The sequence below is a fragment of the Camelina sativa genome, chromosome 2 (assembly GCF_030686135.1).
Source record: "Camelina sativa cultivar CO46 ecotype springtype chromosome 2, ASM3068613v1".
Classification (NCBI taxonomy): Eukaryota; Viridiplantae; Streptophyta; class Magnoliopsida; order Brassicales; family Brassicaceae; genus Camelina; species Camelina sativa.
This window is the reverse complement of record NC_141881.1, coordinates 27,934,190-27,960,082: the sequence shown is the minus strand read 5'-3', so window position 1 is coordinate 27,960,082 and position 25,893 is coordinate 27,934,190. Positions and strand designations below refer to the sequence as shown.

At 32.0% G+C, this 25,893-nt stretch overlaps 1 protein-coding gene, 1 long non-coding RNA gene and 1 pseudogene across 17 annotated transcripts; all 3 read left to right on the top strand.

Annotated features, from left to right (window-relative positions):
* The first annotated feature begins 15 nt into the window (after positions 1-15).
* On the top strand, positions 16-16,567 carry LOC104737537 (B3 domain-containing protein At5g60142-like; annotated as a pseudogene). Its single transcript, XR_015574500.1, has 6 exons — positions 16-119; positions 197-267; positions 366-955; positions 1,069-1,140; positions 13,888-13,893; positions 16,394-16,567. The product of XR_015574500.1 is annotated as a B3 domain-containing protein At5g60142-like (transcript).
* Positions 16,568-16,911: 344 nt separating this feature from the next.
* On the top strand, positions 16,912-20,083 carry LOC104737517 (uncharacterized). 15 transcript variants are annotated; one of them, XR_015584172.1, is made up of 11 exons: positions 16,912-17,051; positions 17,171-17,357; positions 17,458-17,499; positions 17,589-17,639; positions 17,802-17,880; positions 17,962-18,101; positions 18,402-18,696; positions 18,911-19,045; positions 19,274-19,547; positions 19,636-19,693; positions 19,800-20,083. It is a non-coding gene; the product is annotated as an uncharacterized LOC104737517 (long non-coding RNA). The 15 variants fall into 15 exon arrangements; XR_015584168.1 differs by having other exon boundaries at positions 16,914-17,051; positions 18,201-18,696; XR_015584173.1 differs by having other exon boundaries at positions 16,914-17,051; positions 17,453-17,499; positions 18,002-18,101.
* Positions 20,084-24,403: 4,320 nt separating this feature from the next.
* LOC104737509 (B3 domain-containing protein At5g60140-like) lies at positions 24,404-25,888 on the top strand. Its single transcript, XM_010457714.3, has 4 exons — positions 24,404-24,614; positions 24,702-24,772; positions 24,853-25,356; positions 25,489-25,888. The coding sequence occupies exons 1-4, from the start codon at positions 24,605-24,607 to the stop codon at positions 25,732-25,734; spliced, it is 831 nt and encodes a 276-aa protein (XP_010456016.1). The 5' UTR covers positions 24,404-24,604; the 3' UTR covers positions 25,735-25,888.
* Positions 25,889-25,893: the final 5 nt, after the last annotated feature.

Below are 25,893 nucleotides of genomic sequence, written 5' to 3'. Positions count from 1 at the left end.
TTGGCTACAAAGAGTAAAATCTCTAAAGCAAATCTCTGTTTCTCTATGTTGATGAACTCATTTTCACCTTCAGTTCCATTAAAGATTTAGGGTTTTTAGATACAAAGAGATGAATAAAGGTCTCTCCTTTTGTTCTTGATTCTATACAATTACACAATGTATCATATGTTCTGACTGGTTTCTTTCTATGGAACAGGAAATTATGTGGATGGTCGTCTTCCAAAGTTCTTCAAAGTGTATTTACCTGATGAATCTGGAGATGATCTGGTAAAGACACACTTCTCTTCACTCTGTTTTTGGGTTTTCTTATTTATGTTTTATCTGTAGATTTCTAGTTTTATTGAAACTTTTAGATCCTTTTTCAGGAATTACCCATCTCTTTCAACAGCTTTTTACCAAATTTGTTGCCTAAAAGTGTAATGGTTAGAAGCATTTATGGAAACATTTGGAAAATGGCGTTTAGGAAGTGTTGTGGTGATATCGAGAGATTTGTTATGGTTAATGGGTGGAAGAAGATTGTAAAGGGCGTAGATTTGAAGGGTGGAGAGTTCTTAGAGTTTGAGTTTGATGGCTCTTGGTGTTTCAATTTCTGTGTCTACGGCCGTGAAACGTGTAAAATGCTTAGAAGTTCAGTGCAAATCAAAGAGATCGAAGATGTATCGTCTGATGGTGAAGATGATAAACATAGTGATGATATCACAGTTCTTGATGATGAGAATGATGATGATCAATATTATGGTGACGAAGATAAATCTAGTGAAAACATCATCGTTCTTGATGATGATACTAGTGATGTTCAAGACTATGGTGAGGAAGATACATCTACTGAAGATATCATAGTTATTGATGATGATGATGGCGATGATGAGAATGAAAAAAAGAAGAGGAGTTAAAACAGAGAGAAAAGAGAAAGGTATGAACCCTTTCTTTACAGTGAAGAAGAAGAATCTGCAAAGTGGAAAATCTGGTAAGAAAATGTTAATATCTCATGTGGTTTTTGCATTTTCATTATCCATCCATTTAAATCATGTACCAGTTCTCATTTATGTTGTTTTCTTTGTAATGCAGCGAATACCAACTAATTAAGGTCATAACTAATTAACAATGGCTTACACTTCCCTGAGTTCATCAATCTGATTGGTCCACTCCAATTCTATTATACCGCTTCACGATCCAACTATTTCTATCAGTAAGAATCCTTTAAAACATCTTCTGTTTACATTTGATTTGTAGGATTAATTAATAATCTAAGCCAAAATATTCGGTTTGGTAGTACAAAAACCAATCCGGTCTGCTTGTAGTTGGAAAACTACGTCGACACTTTGACTAATCACGTTATTATTTTTATTTTTGCTAAACACTAATCACGTTATTATAATACAACATACTACGGTTTAGGAACAGCCTTTTTATTTTATTTTTCCTGAATAAACTACGATTGTGTATGCATGTGTAAATTACTAAAAAAACCAAAATATATGATATATTGGCTCTGTTTTATTCTGTGTCGCGATCTGGCGACCGAAAAATTACACTGACGACGCTGGTTTTTTAATTGTCCCTGGTTTTACTTCCTTCTTCCATTGCTATAGCTTTTGTTCATCATAATTAATGTCGCTTCTTTATTTACAGTCGTCGCTTTATCTGGCGTCTTATTTTAGTGACAATTGCATCGCTACTTAAAGTTTTCAGTAGCAGATGTGTCGTTGGATCATTAATCTTTTTAAAAAATTAGTGCTATTTTGAGTGTCGCTCGGCGACAACTAAACGAACAGAGCCATTGTCGTATGTTTTTTTTTCCACGCAACATTTTATATCAGAAAAACGGAGGAAGCATTTTAAAATGCATGTAGTTTAAATTCAGAAAATATGTTATGTCAAAAAAAAAAAATGTTATATATATCATATTTTATCATTAATCATAAAATGCAATCTTCATTTATTATTAAGAGAAAATTTCGACACCATTAAAAAAAAAAAGTAAAAACTATTAATTATCAAATGAAAAATTAATGAAAATGTATATTATTCAAAACACAATACAAGAAGAATTCCCGAAACCAAGGGCTTTGAACAACGAGAAAAATGATTGCGAGCTACTTGAAGTATACGCCAACACATAGTCACACATACAAACAATATAAATGTCTTGTTAACTACGTGAACTATTGTCATCACATAAGGACATCCATAAACAAACATAGGTTATGTGTACAACACCATAAACATTCGAGGTCTGCCGGAACCCGGCGTTGACCAGAGTTGACCGGCATTGACCAGAGTTGACCGGCATTGACCAGTATTGACCGGCGTTGACCAGAAAAAAATATTCAAAAAAATATTTTTTTTTCTAAAAATAATAATGATTTTGTTTTTATGTATTTTTGAAAATACAAAATTAAAAATGATATTTAAATAGAAAGAGTATAAATTTTTAATTGTTTATGAAAAAATCTACTACACATCAAATTTTGGTGGTATAGTTTTATTATATTATTTTTGGTATATTTTCTGTATTAAGAAACAGTCAATTCGTGGGTTCACCTTTACGGGCGAACCTCTCTTATTCATCCCCTTTAAATTAAGGAAACAAATCTTAATTAAAGAAACAAAATATGTTGATCAATCAATTTTAAAATTGTTAATTTTAATATTATATCACAGTTTTTAATTATCACATATAAAACCCTAACCATTTATTATAAACTCAGACCGAAATATAATTTTGTTTAATTGTAAAATCTAAACCCTAAACACTCTTTTATAAATCCAAACAGACATATAATTTTATTTAATAGGAAAATCTAAAACCTAACCCCTCTTTTGTAAACCCAAACCGACATATTATTTCGTTTAACTGTAAAATGTATACCCTAACCACTCTTTTGTAAACCCAAACTGACATAATTTTATTAATAAAAGATATCTTTTTAAAAATATGATATGACATGCCATATTATTGTATTCTGATTTGTTAATTAAGAGGGATGAATGAGAGTTGTTCACCCCTAGGCTTAACAAAATTAGTTACTCTATATACCACTAATTTTGTTTTTCATATTATTTTTATTTTTATTTTGGTAAATAATTTTCTTGTATTTTTTTGTTGTTATATGTTGTTTTTGTAAATTATACAAATCATTTATCTTTTTTATTTTTTTTTTATCAAAAATACATAAAAACAAAATCATTATTATTTTTAGAAAAAAAAATATTTTTTTGAATATTTTTTTCTGGTCAACGCCGGTCAATACTAGTCAACGCCGGTCAACTCTGGTCAACGCCGGGTTCCGGCAGACCTCGAATGTTTATGGTGTTGTACACATAACCTATGTTTGTTTATGGATGGATGTCCTTATGTGATGACAATAGTTCACGTAGTTAACAAGACATTTATATTGTTTGTATGTGTGGCTATGTATTGGCGTATACTTCAAGTAGTTGGCAATCATTTTTCCACAAACAACATTGGACTTGGCACCTGTTATTTTTGTCTCTATTTAGACAATCCCCAAGCACAGCCAAACCAACATTCAAAACGGTTAAACGCATTTTCCATCTTGATTTAGTTCATGAAAGTTTAAGAAAAAAAAGATAGTAAAGGTTATTGGAATACTAGCTTTGACCTTGAGCTCTTTTTCTTCGTCTTGGACTTTTTGTCGCTCTTTAGAAACACAAGTTTACTCTTTTTCTGTTTATATACACACACACACACATTTATACATACATCAAGCCAATGAAGGAGTAAAGGAAGATACAATGGTGTCCATAAGGGCTTTTTGCTATCTTTTTATATGTTCCATACGTTTTGCAACTACATGCTACCTCCATTGCATGCAGTGTTAGAGATTATGAGTGCTGGTTTACTTTAGTTTTATCTCTGGTTTAGTTCTTTGTATAGTACAGTTTGGTTAGTATATATAAACATTGTTTTTATAATGATCACTTTACTTAGGAATTATCATTTTCGTCAAATTTGGAAGTCGCTCTAGATGTCTCTAGTTCTCATGGTTTTGAGTAAGTCATTTTTAATGGATACACTAATATTTTCTAAGAAAATAAAAATAAATGTGGGATAGAGGTGAACAACACAAATCAATCAAGAGTTGTTAGGCTCAAACAACAATTAAACATGCATGGAAACAAAAAGTCCAATATTTATGTCGAAGTCCTGCTGATGATGCCAACATCTATACTAGTATTTTTTGCAGCAGTTTTTGCTCAAGAATACTTTTTGGAAAGTTTTTACATTTAATGCATTAACTTTAATATTAATTACCAAAACTTCAAAATTAATTATACGTAAGATTTTAAAAAATAAAGAAATCTTTCTACCTCATTCAAACATAAATATATGATTCTCTTTCATTTTTATTTGAATTTATATTTAAATTATCTTGAATAATTCTATAATACATTTAGTTAGTAAAAATTGTGATTTTTTCCTGCATATGATGTAATAAAATTTTTAAAAACGGACATATATTACTCAATTGATGAATAAAAATACGTGTACAATATCCCACATCGTCTAAAAAAATTGGGCAATGGTTTAGAGTCATACTATAAAAGAGACCAAAATGATTCTGAAAACAAATGAGTAGAAACTTTGATTCATCAGGCAACCAAACTTTAAAAACTTTTATTTGGTTTATTCTGGTTCTTTATTTTAAAGATTTATAAAAGGTTAAATATGAAAAATATTTTAAACTTTTAAAAAGTTAAATATGATAAATATTATACCCTAGATACACAATAAATATTAAAAATTAAGATGATATAGTGTGAGTTAAAATATCTCGGAAAAGGGTTATATAGCCGGACGGGTTTTATTGATATTTATATAAATTAAAAAATATCATTAATTCGGTGTTACACGGGTAAAATATCATTTCATTATATTGTTAACACTGTCAGTATCAGAGAATAGACTTACCTAATCAAATTGATTAAATAAATATTATGTAAAAAAAAAATTGCAGTATTATATGGTTTATTTAACAATTATTATATAATTATAACATATTTAACCAACAAATACAATTATAATTTAAATATTTTAGTTATAATTAATTTTACTCCACAGTGTACCGCGGGTCCTAGTCTAGTTAGTCTATTATTGTTTATAAGAAAACATTATTGTATTATTGTCGTAGTGAAATATGAATATTGATTAATATGGATTTTGCCACTTTTCACTCTAATTATTTTTAAAAGATGTCACTCTAATCATTTTGTGTAAAATTATTATTAACAATCTTGAAAAAATGGTAAATCCATGAGATTTTACCCAAAATAACAAAATCTACAAATACCAAAACAAAAAGTGGCTTTTTCATAATTGATTCTAGTGAAATAAGTCAGGTGATGTGAACTTGCACGCTTTAAGCTATCTTCACGAATATTCGTCAATTTAGAAAATCATAAAATTTAGGATAGTTTCTTTAAAAGGAAGAATTATCATAAGTTAGTGCCAATGGCATAAGTTAGGAAACTCTTTTACCAACTTGTACAAAAAAGATCTAATATTGTAAGTTAGAGCCAATAGGTAAGTTGTACAATAGCGTAAGTTTTAGTGTCTTAATTTTTTTTTTTTTTTTTGGATATTGGATCATAATCATATAAAGATGAAAATATTGCCGATAGTAGGTAGAATATACTTAAAAGAGAGACAACTAATGCTAATTTTCCGGACCGAGATTAAGGAATTTCAAAGGCTAATTTTCACACATTATTTTCACTAATGCTTAACAACTTTGAAAAATGTAAACCAAAAATGTGATTTAACGTTGCGGAGAGTCAAAGTCTTGTTTCCCGAAACGGACAATTTTTAATTTTTTTAATTTTTTAATTTTGTAATAACGGACAAGCTATAATAACGAATCTCTTTTTAATTTTTTTTTTTAAAGTTTCTTTGTCTCAGCCAATTTGTAGTTTTTTTTTGTAAGCTTCTCTCTCTCTCGATGCTCATGACTCATATAGTTATATGATTCATATCACACATTATAAAGAATCTCTAGATGGTTAAAAGACACAAACAAAGAATATTCTAAAATTAATAATAATAATAATAAATTATATTGAGATCCTGAAAAACTGCCTTAAAGTTATTACTGAAGAATCACAGTCTAACACATGCATCTCCTAGGCTAAACACTATTCTATTTTAATGTAGTTTTAACACTAAATTTTAGTTTTTCTCTAATCAGAACACCAAGTATCACACTTAAACTATTTCAAAACATGTAATATATTATTATATCTATTCATTTTATAATCAATAAAACTATTTCAAAACATATAATATATTATTATATCTATACATTTCATCATTTTATATCTATTCATTTTGTTATTTTTATATTTGTTTGTTTAACTACTCAAATAAGTAAGTAGTTTAGAGTTGTAAATAGTAGTATATCATACCAAATTTGGTGTGACACTGTGCCATCACACTATAGTAGTGTGAATTTTAGATTTCTATTGAAGAGATTTTAGTAATAAAACTACAATAAAATAGTGTTTTGGTGTCCCATTAGAATTGGTCTAAACAAACATATTTTACATGATTAATTGTCGTCGATATCATCAAAATGTACAAGTTTAAATAATTTTGTGACGTATAGCTTAGTAAATTTTTTAAGTGTGTCTCTCTACTCATTATCTCAATTGAAGTTTGGATTGTAAATTGTTAATACAAGTTGAATACAAGAATATTTATGAAAAGGTACACACATTTTGTAAGAAATCAATTTAAGAGAGGAAAATAGTAATACGTTATTTTGGTCATATAAGAGATGTGATTATTTACTAACAATCTACAGGTTGTATATGGGTGTTTTTTAGTTTTTTTAAATTTTAAAAAAAAACGTTTTGTTTTTAATGGGAAGATTTTGTTCCAAATGCACCGGACTGACGAAAAAAAAAAATGGACCTCACTCAATCACAACAAATAATAATAATAATAATAATAATAATAATAATAATAATAATAATAATAACTAATGATACGATGATTATAAGGTTTTTTTTTTGGTGAACAAAAAATATGTGCGTGAAAAATAAACTAAAATTTCGTGGAAGTACTAACAACAAAAGTACTCTCGCGTGTGTAAAGTAAAATAAGATTTTGTGGACGGACAAAAATCAAACATAAATTCTTCTTATCAGTAGTTACTAATAATGAGACAACAATATTAACTAGAGTTATTATTCATATTTCTCACAAATTGAGTAAGATCCAAAACCTTCTTATATCTTGTCTTTCCTTTTGTCGTTTTTTCTCTCTTCAGTCCTCTTGTTCTTTTGCAACTCATGGCGTCATCGGATAGTAGTATGGGAGGAGCAGCATATACACAAAAACGAAAAACTTGCGGAAAACTTGTGGGTTGATTCAACCCTCACGTTTTATCTTCTTTAATGCTAAGAGATTCATGGCTGTATTGTTTCATCTTCTTCTCCAATGGTTTTTTCTCTCTTCTCCTCCGCTCTTCTGATTCCATCATTTTCACTTCAACAACAACTCATCCTCATCACATCTTTGTTACGACCTTTAAATCCTCCACCATCCCCTAAAACAAATTTCCCATACTTAAATTTCCCATACCAAAAACAAATTTCTTATCAATAGTTATTGATAATGGGAGAATAATATTAACTAAATTTATTATTCATATTTCCCACAAATTGAGTCAGACCCAAAACCTTCTTATGACTTGTCTTTCCTTTTGTCTTTTCTTCTCTCCTCAGTCCTCTTATCCTTCTGTAACTCATGGCGTCATCGGACAACAGTATGGGAGGAGCAGCATATACACAAACTTGCGGAAAACTTGCGGAAAACTTGCGGAAATTTTTCAAAAAACTTGTGGTTTGATTCAACCCTCACGTTTTATCTTCTTTAATGCTAAGAGATTCAAATTTCCTCTAGATTAAGAGATTCATGGATGTGTTGTTTCATCTTCTTCTCCAATAGCTTATTCTTTCTTCTCCTCCGCTCTTCTGATTCCATCATTTTCACTTTCAACAACAACTCCTCCTCCTCACGTCTTTGTTACGACCTTTAAATCCTCCACCCTCTCCAAAAACAAATTTCCCAAACTTAAATCCTCCATACTTAAATTTCCCATACCAAAAACAAATTTCTTATCAATAGTTACTAATAATCGGAGAATAATATTAACTAGAGTTATCTTTATTCTATAAGTCACAAGTAAATTCTCAATTAACTGTCGCTCTCTCCATCTGACACGTGTTTTAAGTCCCAAATTTTATACTTTCAGCTTTTGAAAGCAATCGAACTTCTTTTTGAAAAAAAAATCCAAGAAAAAAAAAGGTATCCTCTTCAACTGCTTCGCCCCATTATCTCTATACTCTTCCTCCACGATATCTTCAACTGTTTCAACAAAGTCTTTCCTTTAAAAATTCAAATTTATACTGAAACCTCTATTTGTTTCATCCTCCGTTCCAAATCCAAAACAATGAAATCCAACTTTGTTTCTCTACTTTATCAGCGTTTTGTTTCTACTACCCCCAAACTTTTTAGCCCTTTTCTCTTTCCTCTTCATATGAACTGTAAATGAATCAGACGCATCTCTTATCAACCACTATCTTGAGCCTTGTGGGATCTCATGTTTTTCATCAATGAATTTGAAATACTTTCAGCTAAAGGGATTCTAAGTCATCAATGGTGAATGACTTAGTTGAAGCTAAGTTGAAGCTAAAGGGATTCCAAGTCATCAATACTTTCAATTTAAAATACTTTCTTATGATTTTTTTGAATCTTTTTATTTTCTTCTTCATCTCATTTATGTTTTTTGATTTTATGTGTCTGACATAGGAAGACGGCTGAAGACACTTGAAACTGAAAATCCCTCTAAATTCTTCGGTTGTAGGAACAATACTGACTATTATTAATATATGTGTTATTTAATAGGTTTTTTTTTTAAAAAAAGGTTTTTTCCTCCAACGTTTATTGTCTTTCTGTGCTTGAAAGATAGTAATTGCTTTTCTATTCTCTCACTCTCAAAAATTAGTTCCTCATCAGATTGATCTCAAGCCAAGTTTTGGCTGCAACCATCTTAATATCCCATCCTATTTCTATATGTTTTCTAAAGTTGACGAGTGATTGTTAGTAACTATACAAAAATGGTTTTTATATTTGTATCTAGGTTTATGGTTTTTTTTCGATATCTGGGTTTGTTATGCTTCGATGGAACAGTAGAGGAAAAACAAGAGCATTACAAGTTTGAAATATGCTATTAATTTGCTTTGATTGTATGTTGTATATATTATATACATTATTTCTATTTCTTTGAATCTTTTTTATGTATCCATTCTTAACTATATTTAGTTAAATGATTTTTATTTTATTTTATCATATATGTTATGCTTTTGGTGAATTTAGAATAACGAGAGTTTGAAGAAAATTAATAGTGGAATACAGGAACAAAGAGAAGCAGAACCAAGATAAAAGACATCAAACTTAATAAATGAAAACAAGACATAACATGTAATATATTGAAAAGTAAAAACTCAAGTGTAAAACCATTGATGTTTGCACTATAATCAGATTAATTTGGCAAAACTTTTCCAGTCCATTTTCTTATAATTCTATCACAATTCGTTACCCGTGCATAGCACGGGCTCAATACTAGTTATTCATATTTCCCACAAATTGAGTCATATCCAAAACCTTCTTATGTTTTGTCTTTTCTTTTGTCTTTTCTTCTCTCCTCAGTCCTTTTGTCCTTCTGTAACTCATGGCGTCATCAGACAACAATATGGGAGGAGCATCATATACACAAAAACGGAAAACTTGCGGAAATTTTGCGAAAAACTTGTCGGTTGATTCAACCCTCACGTTTTATCTTCTTTAGTTCATAGAGATTCAAATTTCCTCTACATGAATCTCATGGCTGTGTTGTTTCATCTTCTTCTCCAATGGCTTCTTCTCTCTTCTCCTCTGCTCTTCTGATCCCATCATTTTCACTTTCAATAACAAGTTTTCCTCCTCACGTCTTTGTTACGACCCTTAAATCCTCCACCCTCCCCAAAAACAAAATTTTCATACTTAAATCCCCCTCTTCACTACCCAAACATCACCAGTTTTATGTTCTTAAGGCCTAAAACTTGGGGGAAAAATCTAGATGGTAAAGAGAACGATTTTGCAAAACATTTTTGCGGAAAACTTGCAGAAATTTTGCGGAAAACTTGTGGTTTGAGTCAACCCTCACGTTTTATCTTCTTTAATGCTAAGAGATTCTCCTCTATATGAATCTCTTAGATTGATTCATGGATGTGTTGTTTCATCTTCTTCTCCAATGGCTTATTCTTTCTTCTCCTCCGCTCTTCTGATCCCATCATTTTCACTTTCAACAACAACTCCTCCTCCTCACGTCTTTGTAAGACCTTTAAATCCTCCACCCTCCCAAAAAAAAAATTTCCCATACTTAAATTTTCCATACCAAAAACAAATTTCTTATCAATAGTTACTAATAATGGGAGAATAATATTAACTAGAGTTATTATTAATATTTCCTACAAATTGAGTCAAACCCAAAACCTTCTTATGTCTTGTCTTTTCTTTTGATTTTTCTTCTCTCCTCAGTCCCCTTGTCCTTTTGTAACTCATGGCGTCATAGGACAGCAGTATGGGAGGAGCAGCATATACACAAAAACGGAAAACTTGTGGGTTGATTCAACCCTCACGTTTTATCTTTTTTAATGCTAAGAGATTCATGGCTGTGTTATTTCATCTTCTTCTCTAATGACTTTTTCTCTCTTCTCCTCCGCTCATCTGATCCCATCATTTTCACTTTCAACAACAACTCCTCCTCCTCACGTCTTTATTACGACCTTTAAATCCTCCACCCTCTCATAAACCAAATTTCCCATACTTAAATTTTCCATACCAAAAACAAATTTCTTATCAATAGTTATTAATAATGGGAGAATAATATTACCTAGAGTTATTATTCATATTTCCCACAAATTGAGTCAGACCCAAAACCTTCTTATGTCTTGTCTTTCCTTTTGTCTTTTCTTCTCTCCTTAGTCCTCTTGTCCTTCTGTAACTTATGGCATCATCGGACAACAGTATGGGAGCAGTAGCATATACACAAAAACGGAAAACTTGCGGAAATTTTGCGAAAAACTTGTGGGTTGATTCAACTCTCACGTTTTATCTTCTTTAATGCTAAGAGATTCAAATTTCCTCTACATGAACCTCATGGCTGTATTGTTTCATCTTCTTCTCCAATGGCTTCTTCTCTCTTCTCCTCCGCTCTTCTGATCCCATCATTTTCACTTTCAACAACAACTCTTCCTCCTCTCGTCTTTGTTACGACCCTTAAATCCTCTACCCTCCCCAAAAACAAATTTCTTATACTTAAATCCTCCTCTTAACTACCCAAATATCACCAGTTTCATGTTATTAAGGCCTAAAACTTGGGAGAATAATCCAGATGGCAAAAGAGAACGATTTTACAAAACATTTTTGCGGAAAACTTGCGGAAATTTTTCGGAAAACTTGTGGTTTGATTCAACCCTCACGTTTTATCTTCTTTAATGCTAAGAGATTTAAATTTCCTCTATATGAATCTCTTAGATTGATTCATGGATGTGTTGTTTCATCTTCTTCTCCAATGGCTTATTCTTTCTTCTCCTCCGCTCTTCTGCTCTCATCATTTTCACTTTCAACAACAACTCCTCCTCCTCATGTCTTTGTTACGACCTTTAAATCCTCCACCCTCCCCAAAAAAAAATTTCTCATACCAAAAAAGAAATTTCATATCAATAGTTACTAATAATGGGAGAATAATATTAAATAGAGTTAATATTAATATTTCTAACAAATTGAGTCAAACCTTCTTATATCTTGTTTTTCTTTTTGTCTTTTCTTCTCTCCTCAGTCCCCTTTTCCTTCTGTAACTCATGGCGTCATCGGACAGCAGTATGGGAGGAGCAGCATATACACAAAAACGGAAAACTTGCGGAAAATTTGTGGGTTGATTCAACCCTCACGTTTTATCTTCATTAATGCTAAGAGATTAATGGCTGTGTTGTTTCATCTTCTTCTCCAATGGCTTTTTCTCTCTTCTCCTCTGCTCTTCTCATCCCATCATTTTCACTTTCAACAACAACTCCTCCTCCTCACGTTTTTGTTACGACCTTTAAATCCTCCACCCACCCCTAAAACAAATTTCCCATACCAAAAACAAATTTCTTATCAATAATTACTAACAATGGGAGAATAATATTAACTAGAGTTATTATTCATATTTCCCACAAATTGAGGCAGACCCAAAACCTTCTTATGTCTTGTCTTTTCTTCTGTCTTTTCTTCTCTCATCAGTTCTCTTGTCCTTCTGTAACTCATGGCGTCTCGGAAAACAGTATTGGAGGAGCAGCATATACACAAACTTGCGGAAAAAACTTGTGGTTTGATTCAACCCTCACATTTTATCTTCTTTAATGCTAAGAGATTCAAATTTCCTCTATATGAATCTCTTAGATTGATTCATGGATGTGTTGTTTTATCTTCTTCTCCAATGGCTTATTCTTTCTTCTCCTCCGCTCTTCTGATCCCATCATTTTCACTTTCAACAACAACTCCTCCTCCTCACGTCTTTGTTACGACTTTAAATCCTCCACCCTCCCCAAAAACAAATTTCCCATACTTAAATTTCCCATACCAAAAACAAATTTCTTATCAATAATTACTAATAATGGGAGAATAATATTAACTAGAGTTATTATTAATATTTCCCACAAATTGAGTCAAACCCAAAACATTCTTATGTCTTTTCTTCTCTCCTCAGTCCCCTTGTCCTTCTGTAACTCATGGCGTCATCGGACAGCAGTATGGGAGGAGCAACATATACACAAAAATGGAAAACTTGCGGAAATTTTGCGAAAAACTTGTGGGTTGATTCAACCCTCACGTTTTTATCTTCTTCAATGCTAAGAGATTCAAATTTCCTCTACATGAATCTCATGGCTGTGTTGTTTGATCTTCTTCTCCAATGGTTTCTTCTCTCTTCTCCTCCGCTCTTCTGATCCCATCATTTTCACTTTCAACAACAACTCTTCCTCCTCACGTCTTTGTTACGACCCTTAAAACCTCCACCCTCCCCAAAAACAAATTTCTCATACTGAAATCCTCCTCTTCACTACCCAAACATCACCAGTTTCATGTTCTTAAGGCCTAAAACTTGGAAGCTCCTCCATATGGTAAAGAGAACGATTTTGCAAAACATTTTTTTCCAGAACTTTCTTATAGGCGTTTTGAAAAACATCTATGTGGATCCACACAGACAATCCCTAACAGGGATGGATGTAGTAAGAGAGGAGGGTGGATCAGCTGACCCCATTAAATTTTTTTTCTTAATGTTTTTCGTTAGAAATAGTAAAATGCTCCCTCTAAATTTTCTATTTTGACCCTATTAAATTTAGAATTTTCATTTGGTATTTAGACCACATTTAGAACTAAATTTCATTTTGATCTTCCAAAAAGTTTGTATTTTATCCCATAAAAAAAGAAAATTTTCATTCTGTACTCCTAAATTTTGCATTTTTTCATTATTTTCAGAAAAAATATTATTATTTTGACCCTTCTACAGTTTTATTTTGGTTCTGCCATTGATCCCTAACATTGTCTTAATGGCAGCTGGTCTCTGAGACCTTCCTCTACACACTTCAGGAAGCTGCGTACGGGTTTAACAAAGTGAAAAATTTGTTTGAAGTTGTATTGGAGAAGGGGACGTGTCAGATTAGATTAACTCCTTCAGATTTTAAGATTGTCATTGGTGAATATATCAAGGAAACAAAGATGTATTTTGACCTAATAGTTGAGAAAAAGAAGGAACTGCAAGGTAGATACATCTTCAGATCCACATTTGATCAAGCCAGAGACTTCAAGCTGAAGGTATATGTTTGGATTACCAAATCTCGCATCCCATGTTCTATATACTCCTACACTCTTATCATATATATACAAACAGTAACATTTTCTTCTCCCTTTTTTTTATACAAGGTCATATAAGCCATGTCAGAGGAAAATACATCAATGATGTGGCTTCTAAGAACATATTGGTTATGTGGTGACATATGATAAGATACACGGTTTGATGTAGTGGTCTTTAGAGGTTTCTTTTTGTCTTGGCTTATATTAGAGGACAGTAAGTCACACAAATGGAGAATCACATGGCCTCAGCAACATGTGATACGCCTTTCAATTTCTTGAAGAGGAGTTTAGACCATCTCATTAACTGTCTCTTGCATTCTTTTCACCCATGGTAAATAAACACTGTAGCAAAAAAGGTTTTTTTTTGTTATGTTGTTTATATCTCTATGAAAGCAACGAACAACTTATATGTAGATTTACACATGTTATACTTGTCAGGATTTTTAGTGGCAGGAAATATTAAACTTTAGCCAATTTTTCCTATGGTAGAGATTGCGGTTTTAGCACAGGTTAGCTTTTACTTGTATATGATTGCTTATGAATCTATAAAAGCGTTTGTGGGTGTTCTTAAATTTGTTGATTAATGTATCTCAATTTCTCTTATAGGCCAACATAAGTGACCATGGAGAGAAGACCTGCCCACTGTGTGCTGAAGAGATGGACCTGACTGATCAACAGTTGAAGCCTTGCAAATGCGGCTATCAGGTATTTCATCTACCTTCAGGTACACTGCTTAGTCTTGAAATTGAGTATTATAGTAAGGAGAACAGTTTTGCTCAATAGCTCCCATCTTTCTCAAAGCTGCTTAGGTTACGATATAATTTTCTTGGCTTATCTCAAAGTTTCTGCTACAGTTTATCTGCGTAGCACGGAAATAGAATAGATGTGATAAGAATTGACTCAGTTGTGGAATTTTGACCATCTTTTGCTAGCCTCATTGACCATTGATTTTTGTTCTGTTAATATATTTTGTGATATGTGATTCAGAGATATGTGTTTGGTGCTGGCATCACATAGTGGACATGGCAGAGAAAGATCAAATAGAAGGGCGTTGTCCAGCTTGCTGAGTCCCTGAGTTGTTATTTTCGTTACCTCTTTTCAGATAAATGTTGAAATTTTTGTCTTTGGAGTTATGAATTGCATGTTTTTATTACAGGCATGCGTCAATCCTGATTGTCTATTTGCATGAGGTTGGTTCTCAAGATGATAGTTTCACAAAATATTAATTCATATTAGCTTATACAAGTTTAAATTTGACCATCTAATATTTTATATTCCCTCTTGCATTCATGATTGTTCTGTTTCCTGGATCCGTTTTGCTTATTTCGTAGTATATGTAAAATATGATGGTTGGTTTAGTATTTTTGGATGATTAATTAAGTCTTATAGTAATTTTGAAGGAGTAGAGTTCAACAAATCACTGGAGCAGCAAATATTCTGCAGCACCGTTCAGGGAGCATACTACCTCCACCACTGGATGCTTGTTGCAGTGACATTTCTTCTGCAAGCTAAAAAACTAGACATCGTTACACATGTTGTAAAGAAAAGGTTTTTTTAATGAATAAAATTTTACATTCATTCAAAAAAAAAACACCAGTTGTAAAGGTTCCTTCAACTTTAAGTCCAGTTCAACTCAACTTTCACTTGACATGACGTGCTATTTGGCTTGAGTCATGTGTTCCAAGAATATGTTTTGTTAACTTCTGAGTAGATTGATTACAAACAATTTCCTAGGATTTTTAGCCGCAAAAACTCTCTCAAAAGCCTTTAAACAAACCACAAAATAGTAAACATCTGAAGCATTTCTTAACTGTTAATCCTAGTTGGTTACTAAACTGATGTTATTGTAGCATGACTAGCTATGAAAATTCTATTAGTTACTAAAGTGATGTCTCAATATATTTTAGAAACGCTGATAAGAAAGCTATCCTATCAGAGGATGGGGTCTCCCTCACAAGGCCAGAGTGGGAGTGGAGATCAGATCTACAATCACAGATGCAAGGTAGCTCAAAATTAGAATTGGAGGATAGATCACCCATTCGATAGCCAACAGCATCACCATGAAAAGGATATTATCCGCTCACGGTTTTTGTCTAATTTGTCATCATAGTGAAGAGGATCTTTCTTTTTTGTTCTTGTCAATATTGTTGGTGGTCATAATGAGTTTTCTTCTGTATATGAAATTTATAGCATTGTTCACAGAGTGTCGAAAGAACAAAACACATACAAAAATATTTATATGTTATATACCGAATAGAAAGAAAAAAAGACTCAACAACTGTTCCAACATATAACTCAAAAAAGTACAAGAAGAACAAATGAGAAAAGCTTAGTGACTGGTTAATGCAGACTCAAAAAGTACAAGAGCACGGCTGAGTTTTGTAAACTCAAAAAAGTACAAAAACAAGAACAAAAAACTGATTGGTCCACTCGAGAAAAAGTTTGGTAAATTGAAGAGGGAAGTTGAGGGTCAGACAATCAGGAGATTCGATAGTATAAATCAGAAGGAACAAAGTGAAGTTTACTGATAAAGTGATTTGTGAGTTAGAAAAGGAGATGGATGGTTTGGTTCGCGAAATCAAGGTTCATGTTATAAGAGGATGATCTCTTGATAAAGCTATAACATTTATATGAGTAGAGTACTTATACAAATCTATGCTTCTAGATTTTGTTTGTGCGCCTACAACATGAAGTGTAAATATCAAGTACGTTGTTCAGACAAGGTCATCCTTTGTACCAGTGCAAGGTTGAATTAAATCTCAAAGACATTAGTAAAATAATGGGGTTTGCCTAGAAAAGGAACATTGCAAACGACTGATCCAAAATCTCCTGCAATCTATATATATAAAGTTACTTTTTCCTCTCTTCTTGTGCTGCCACCTCATCTAATTTTCTTAAATATTTTGATAGATTTTTGGATTTTATTAGCCCAAAGTTTTCAAAGTTTCGAGGCCCAAACCATTTTCCCAATCTTATCGAGTAAACCTAACAATGCATCTCCTCCGCGCTGTCAAGGACGACGCTCCACTTTCACCATGCCGGTTTCTCCCCTCCTTAACTATCGATCCATTCCGTTTCACCATTTGATGTGAATTCAATTCTTCCAATCTTCTACACTTTCACTCATCTTCCATGTCCTTCATAACAATTGCAACGGTTTTGTTCATAACTGCTAATTTTATTCTTTGATCTTCTTTGATTATCTAGGCATGGGGAATGAGTAAGAGAATCTATGTGTGTCGTCGGAACCGAATGTTGTTGTTGAAATCAGCGGATTGAATCAGTATTCCAATTCGCGAGTTTCATCAAAGGATCGACATTAATTCGCGAAAACCAATATCAGCGATGAGCCGTACTATAGTGATGGAGGGCTTATCGGTTCTTCAAATCTCAGGTAACTTCTTTTGATTCTCCTTTCTTTTTAATTCCTCTGTAGTGTTTTCTCATTTGCGTTTTGTTGGGCGACATTGATTTTATGTGATTCTCTAGATCAGTTCTTGGCTGCCGCCATTGATGCTACTTAAAAAGCTGGACAGGTCTCTCTCTCTTAATCAATCTCCTTGGGTTTTGGTCGATCTTCTGCGTAATCATGATTTAATTTGGCTTATTTTGTTTCATTCTGCAGGTCATTCATAAAGGGTTTTACAAGACCAAACATGTTGAACACAAAGGCCAGGTTTTTTTTTCTAATTTTTTCTCTGCTCTTATAACTTTTTTTGCAAGTTTACATCTTTCTTTCATCTCATACAAATCATACATAGTTGGAATGACTACTTCTTATCATTATCAAATTTGTTTTAAATTAATCTTCGTTGGTTCATGAAATTGTTGTTTTTAGGCGGATTTGGTGACGGAGACTAATAAGGATTTGAAGATTTCGTCTTTAATCATCTCAAGCAGCTTTTCCCAACCACAAGGTGATTTATTATTCCTTCTTTGTTGAATTCCCCTTTTGTTGTTAGCTCCGCCTTATCATGAGAGTTTGGCTATGGAATTAGCTTATTGGACAAGAAACTACTGCTGCATTCGGTGTGACAGAACAAACTTGGATTGTTTATCCTCTTGATGGAACTTCTAATTTCGTTCGAGGGTGCGACACCTCAGTTCTTGGGCTGAAACATCGTTTCAACTTTGAATTGTAAGTTAGTACATATTCTCCTTCTTTTCTAATCACTTTATCAATGAGCATATGTGTCAAATACAAAGATTAGTAATTACTCTATTTTTCTTTTATTAGACCATCTCCAATGGTTTTCTCTATTTTTTCCTCTATAATAGAGGAACTCTATAATAGAGGTGAGTTTTACTCCAATGGTCCTCTATTCTCACCTCTAAAATAGAGATTCCTCTATTTATAGAGAAACCGTTGTAAAAAAAAATAGGGTTCCTCTATAAATAGAGGAAAAAATAGCAATCTCTATTTTAGAAGTGAAAATAGAGGACCATTGGAGTAAAATCCACCTCTATTATAGAGTTCCTCAATTATAGAGACAAAAATAGAGGACCATTGGAGATGCTCTTAGAAACTATAAAATACATTGAAGAAATTTCAAAACCCAATGAAAAAAGCAAAGTGATGAGTCAATGATCCCTTCAAAAGATCAGAGCTCTATTCAAGTCGTTTCTTCACGAGGGAGAGTTGTTGTTACTGGGATGGTATCCGGTTCCAGAATTCAGGTTTCCTATGTTTCTTAAAAAGAAGCCGTCTAAGGGAAAACATAATGACACTTGGGGTATGTCTCTGTTGCTCATGCCCTTCAATATCTTAATTGGCCCCATTCCTTTTCATATGAGCTATGAAAATCTTTCCATATATCTGGCCTGTTCTAGATGATCAATTTCTATTGTTACACACTGGAAAAAAGAATAAAGAAGAATTTATCTTTTACTGTGCTAGCAGCTGTCAATGTAATTAAGGATAATGTAGTTTACCTGAACATTTTATAGGAATTTCATTCCAAGTCATGGGAGGTAAAATCTACTCCAAACAAGAGTAACCTGAATTCAAGTCTCTCTCAGTGGAACAATGATGTGAACCGAGTTTCATGTGTCAAATCTGCTTCAGGACCTTTCAAGAAAGAAGTAAGATCACTTAAGCATTCTATATGACTTAACCAGTTCTATTATAGTGGATACAACTTTTTCTATACATAATCCATATTTTTGCAATTTTATCTTTTGAAAGTTTTCATTAAACTTTGAGGAAAATGGTCTCATTCTCATTCTCAATTTGCAATTTTATATGCCGAATTACTTGGATTTCTGGTATGACACAGTTGCTCACTGCTTTTTCTATTTTGGTTATCACAGCAGCAAGGACCATTTAAAACCGATTTTCAATGAGGTGGATCAAGACTACATGGAGTCAGAGAACTTAGACTCATCTGGAGATAGCTCAGACGATAATAATCGAGTTGATCTACCACGCAAAGTGCAATGAGAAGGAAGCATCATCGAGCTTGGACTGTCATTGAAGTTAAAAAAACTTGTCGAAGGTGTGACGAAATATGGAGTAGGGAAATGGTCTGAGATCAAAAAGGTTTCATTTTCATCATTCGTGTACCGTACCCCTGTGGATCTCAAGGTTGGTTCAACATAACTATAAACTGCCTCTACTCAATATTATTAGTCCTCCTGTTTATTTTGTTCGCTAACACTACACATGATGATAGGGACAAATGGCGAAATTTATGAAGAGCATGCTTTTCTCAAACTCCGTCAAACAAGATGGTTAGCACTTACCGAGATGAATTTTTTTTAATATAAAACAGAGTCAAGTTAATGTATAATTTTATTTGGTGTTAGACTCAATCAGTGAATAGTCGTGTTTTTGCAGGGATGTCCAAAGAAGCAGGGGTCAATGGCCATTCCTACACACATTATGTTGCAGGTAAGAGAGCTTGCTCAGAAACAGTCACCGGTTCGCAAGGGTAGTAGAGTAGTAGTGAAGGGATCATCAAGAAATGGTTTCTTGTAGCGTTTTGTTTCGTATAAATTGACCGGCCTGGATGTGAGATTAACTACTCTTTTAGTTTGGATTTTGTAGACTTAAAGGTATTGTGATTTAAACCGGATTACTAACTGGTGTTATTGTAATTGATATGAGATGGTTCCTTACTATATGTTTTCGTGCGAAATGTTGAAAGTTGAGAAAGCAAATTCCACTGTAGACCAGTAACGTTTAAAACACAGCATTTAGTATCTAACCAAACCAGATGATCAAATTCCACCCCAAACCATACTGAATTAATTTGTATTATATATATAAGCCATGGATGCGAGAGGGCAAAAATTGCATAGGTTGGTATCGTAGATATGGGAGAACACATAAAACGACGTGATGATTCACAAAAGAACGTGAACAAAAAGGTTGCAACTGAAAAGTCACATCTTTTGGTTTAATCAATTTTTGACAATAAACGACAACCTTTAGATCAATAATAAAACTAATCTCAACCATTGGATTAGAAATATGATCTATCAGACCCTCAAAAATGGGTTTACTATTATACAGTAAAACCTCTAATATTAATAGTCTATAAATTAATAAACACTGTAACTTAATAAATTTTGATGTTCCCAAGTCGGATCAGTGTAAAAAATAACAAAATTTGATAAGATAATAAGATAATACTTTTTTAAAATTCTCATGTAAAATATGGTCTCAATAATATCGTAAATTAATAACATGTAAATTTACAAATATAGATGTTCATATATGTACTTTTTAGAATTTTGAATGTTCTCATAGAGCTCATATCTATAAAAAAAATTGTTATGTTGTATTTTCAAATTCTAATGATAGATTATACTCTATAACATGTCATAAAAATAGCAAAGTTTTTTTTCTAAGTTTTCAATTTCTACATATGCATCATTTTCATCTTGATATTTTTATAGATTATTTGTAATTTATTGTCAGTAATGTTTTCTAAATATCATAAATTCAATTCTAAATTGATACATTGGAAAGTCTAATCTTATTTTGCTAAAAATGTCTCAATTCATAACTTTTTAAAATTTAAACAATTAAAAATATATCTAAAAATTAATAATTATTAATTTACACTATAAAATAATAATAATTAATTTACACTATAAAATAATTATTATTAATTTATAGATAAATTAATATCACTATAAATTAGTACAATGTCATGGTCCCAACATTATTAATTTATAGAGGTTTTACTGTATATTGATGTTTATTCAGTCAATTTTTCAACTCGGTGGCAAAAATTGATTAACCATAGAGTAGAAGAGTTCATTGTCATCAAGTTATGACTGAGAACCATTTATATAGCTTTAAACCATGAAGAAGAAGTGTTCATTGTCAAAATGCAACCAGTTTTTTTCTTTTCCTTTGTTTGGTCTTTTCAGATGGGTTTCTTTTGCTCAACCATTTGTGTCCAAGTTGTGGTCTCTTCTTCAGCACCAACAATGTGTTTTTGAGAAGAAGAGCAAAGATCTCGACTTTCAAATTTTGATCAAACGCGAAGATTATGATGATGATGATGGTCTTTTCAAAAAAGATGTTGTGATGGTGATGAAGAGTTTAGGCCTTCTCGCCGATCCTGGAAGCGAGGGACTTCGAACGATACAATTCATAGGAGCTTTCCAATCTATATGAAAAATACTAATATTATATAATTAAAAATTTATGACTAAAGGGTTAATTATTTGATCAAATATATGTTTTGCCATTTTTTTAAAAGTAATTTAATTTATTTATTAATTACATATGCTTTCGTAAACCATAATTAAATTTTGATTAAAGTCCTATCTATTAATAGTATTAGGACAAGAAATAGTATATGCCAACTGAAAAGGGTAACTCGAATAGTAAAAAACAATATAATTGAACAATTTTCCAAAAAGAAAGGGGACATAAAATTTAGATAAAAATATGGAATTATGGAATCAAAAAATATAGGTAGATTAGTTCAAGTCTCAAACTTTCACTAATTTGGGTAGTTGTTGACTATGCGACATGTAAATGAGCTACTTAGAAACGAGTATTTTGTGAATTTTGGATATTTTTGAAAATAGTTATATAGTTTTTGAGAATTATAATTTGTTTTGGATAATTTTAACTAACTAAATAAAAATTAAATATTTAATATAGAATTTATCCCGTCTAAATTGCAAAACCAAATATATATAATAAACATTGTATATGAGTAATTATATAAAAGAGAACAATCATAGGAGAGAACTTTTTGATGGATACTGGACGGGATGGAACGGGAAATGACGTGTTTTTCGTTCCACAGTAGATACGTCTAGGTTATATACGCATAATAATCTAAAAGGGCTTATTATTAGACCAAATACTCATATGTTTATGGAAAATACTAATATTATATAATTAAAACTTTATGACATAAAAAGTTTATTATTTGACCAAATATATGTTTTGCCATTGTTTTTTGAAGTAATTTAATGTATTTATTTAGTATATATACTTTCAAAAAAATCATAATTAAATTTTGATTAAAGTTCAATCTATTTATGGTATCAGGACAAGAAATAGTATATGCCACTTGAAACAGGTAGTTCAAATAATTAAAAACAGTATTCTAGAACAATGTTCCAAAAAAAGAACCTAAAATTTAGATGAAATATGGAATAAAAAAATATAGGTAGATAAGTTCAAGTCTCCAACTTTCACTAATTTGGGTAATTGTTGACTATGCGACACGTAAATGAGCCACGTAGAAACGGGTACTTTGTGAATTTTGAATATTTTTGAAAATAGGTAGATAGTCTAAAAGGGTTTAAAAATACGTCTAGGTTATATACGCATAATAGTCTAAAAGGGTTTATTATTTGACCAAATATATGTTTATGGAAAAATACTAATATTATATAATTAAAATTTTATGAATTAAAATAGTTTATTATTTGACCAAATATATGTTTTTCCATTGGTTTTTGAATTAATTTATTAATTACATATACTTTCGGAAACCATAATTAAATTTTGATTAAAGTCTACTATATTTATGATATTAGGACAAGAAATAGTATATGTCAACTGAAACAGGTAATTTGAATAATAAAAAACAGTATACTCGAATAAAAAAGAGGACATAAAATTTAGATAAAAAAATGGAATCGAAAAATATAGGTAAGTAAGTTCAAGTATCAAATTTTCACTAATTTGGGTAAGTGTTGACTATGCGAAGGTAAATGAGCCACTTAAAACGAGTACTTTGTCTATGAGTAATTATTTAAAAGAGAACGATCATATGATACAACTTTCTAATGGATAAGGGACAAGATGGGACGAGAAGAGATGGAACGGGACAAGATGTTTTTCCGTTCCAAAGTAACTACGTCTAAGTTATATATGCAAAATAATCTAAACTAAAATCAAACTGAAATTCATATATAGATTTCATACTAATATTGTAAAATGCAAAGATTACATATTTAAAATAATATAATTATAACTTATTTTTATAAATTTAAAATTTATATGAAATTTTAGTCGAAGACGTCGAGATCACAAAATCTCCTCTGTTTGCTTCTGATTCCACTGACATCTCGCAAACGCCGTCGTCCGAGAGAAACAGATGAAAGAAGAGAGAGAAATGTGGACCAAACTTTTTTTTCCGTTGTGACATTGTGACACGTTAGTAGTTCTAAATGTTTCTAAAAATCTAACCACAACATGACTAATAATTTGAATTAAGCCCAACTAACAACTAGAGGAAAACAACAACTTTAAATAAACAATGTTAACTTCTCATTACAATATTTTTTTTTTAAAAAGAACTTCATGATGATTACAATTTATTTTAAACAAACAGTTCACTAAATTATACTTACTACAAAAAACCTATTCAAATTAATATTAAACAAAGAAAAACAAATGATCTACATAAAACAGCTGCAAAGAGAATTTAACAGAAACAAACAAAATAATCTACAAAACCAATCTAAAAAACACTCTAATCAAACAGCTGCAAAGATAATTATTTTCTAATTGAACAGGAATAGTTTTTAAAAAAAATAACCAACAAACAACATAAGCACCCAAATCAAATACATAAGCAGACATAAAGATGAATTTACATAACCAAAAATTAATATACACAAAAATCTGAAATATACCTTCATCTAATTCCCGCGCATAGCGCGGTCAATTACTAGTTTATTCATATATTGTTGTTACAAACTCACCGAGGAAGATTGGACAAAATTAAAGCTTTTACTTTTGTGGCTCTTTAACGTGAAGTGACAACAAAAACCCTTCTGGATTATTGTTTGTGGCTCTTTGCTTAGGACTATATCGTCATTTAAGCAATGTATAGATTGACCCGAACTTTAGGCCCATTTCTTGTATTAATGGGCCTTGGCGATACTTTGGCTCTAAACGAAATATTTTTGAATTAGGAGAGTACTATTAATGGTTTGTTTTCCATTTGAAGCAGTAAAGCATGAAACAGAGAGAACACTCTGTTTTTGCAAGTTTTAGCTACAAATGGGCAAATGGCCAAAACCTCTAGATCAAATCACATCTGAAAAATCTAAGATCTGGAGAAACTTTATTCACCTTTATATTTCCTACTAAAACAATTAGGGTTTCAGAGAGAGAGAGAGAGAGTGTCTAAGCACAACAAGAAATTGACGACAATGAACCAAGGTTTTATCACATCCTCTGTTCCTGATTCTTCCATCGTAATGTGTTCTTCTAGACATTGATGTTCTTACTTTTGTTCTTTTGAAACAGGAACTTATTCGGATGGTTCTACTTCCAAGTTCGTAAAAGCTTACCTTCCTGGTGAATCCGGAGATGATCTGGTAATAAAACACACTTCTCTTCACTGTTTTTGTCTTTTGTTTTGTATTCTGGCTGCTTGAAACTTGCAGAAACTTTTCAGGTACTGCCCATTTCTTTCAACAGCTGTTTACCAAAATCTTTGCCTAAAACTGTAACTGTTAGAAGTGTTAGTGGGAAGATTTGGAATATGGTGTTGAGGAAATGCGGTGGTGACTATGAGGCTGAGAGATTTGTTATGGTTAATGGTTGGAAGAAGATTGTTAAGGACGAAGATCTGAAGGGCGGAGATCTCTTAGCATTTGAGTTTGATGGCTCTCAGTGTTTCAATTTTTGTATCTATGAGCATGAGACAGCGTGTAAAAGGATTAAGAGAAGTTTAGAGCAAAACGAGGATGAAGAAGAAACTCGGGCTAGCAATGATGTTACCGTTCTACATGATGATGATGATTCTGAAGATGAGGATGTTGTTGTTGAGGATTCTGATGATGATAATTCTGAGGATGAGGATGTTGAGCTTGAGGATGATGATGATGTTGAGAATGAGGATGATGGTAACAATCCCCAGTTTACTGTGACACTCAATCCAAAGAGGCAAAGCCAACTGGTAAGCAAAAAAACTGAATGTTAAAGATATTTCAACACTTCCATTTAAACATCTTTGGGTTATGATGTTTTATGTGAATGCATCAACAGGGAATATATCGATATGTTATATGATTTTTCTTTATTGTTGCAGCACATACCGGCTCATGTCATAAAAGACTATGGCTTAACCTTCCCTGAGCGTATAACAGTTGTGGACAAATTGGGAGGATTGGAAAAAAAAATCAAGATTCAGGGGAACGGCTGCGTCTTTGTCAAGGGATTTGGAAGTGTTTTCAGAAGGAACAAAATGAAGACGACTGATAAAATGATATGCGAGGTTAAGAGGACTGGGACTAATCTGGTTCACACCATCAAGGTCAACATTATCAGGGGATGATCTCTTCACTATGCTTTTATGAGTCTTATGTGTCGTAGCTGTGACTTGTTTTATTGTGTTAGCAATGCTAAATGCTATCTATGGATTTGGTTTATAACTATGGATTTGGTGTTAGAGATGTTTTAAAAGTTAAAATAAGATACTTTCCTATAAAGAGTT

What these genes read in the sequence shown, in the direction of transcription:
- LOC104737509 (XM_010457714.3), top strand. An exon ending in GTGAATCCGGAGATGATCTG is followed by an intron (nt 24,773 to 24,852) that starts GTAATAAAACAC and finishes GAAACTTTTCAG; the next exon opens with GTACTGCCCATTTCTTTCAA. An exon ending in CAAAGAGGCAAAGCCAACTG is followed by an intron (nt 25,357 to 25,488) that starts GTAAGCAAAAAA and finishes TTATTGTTGCAG; the next exon opens with CACATACCGGCTCATGTCAT.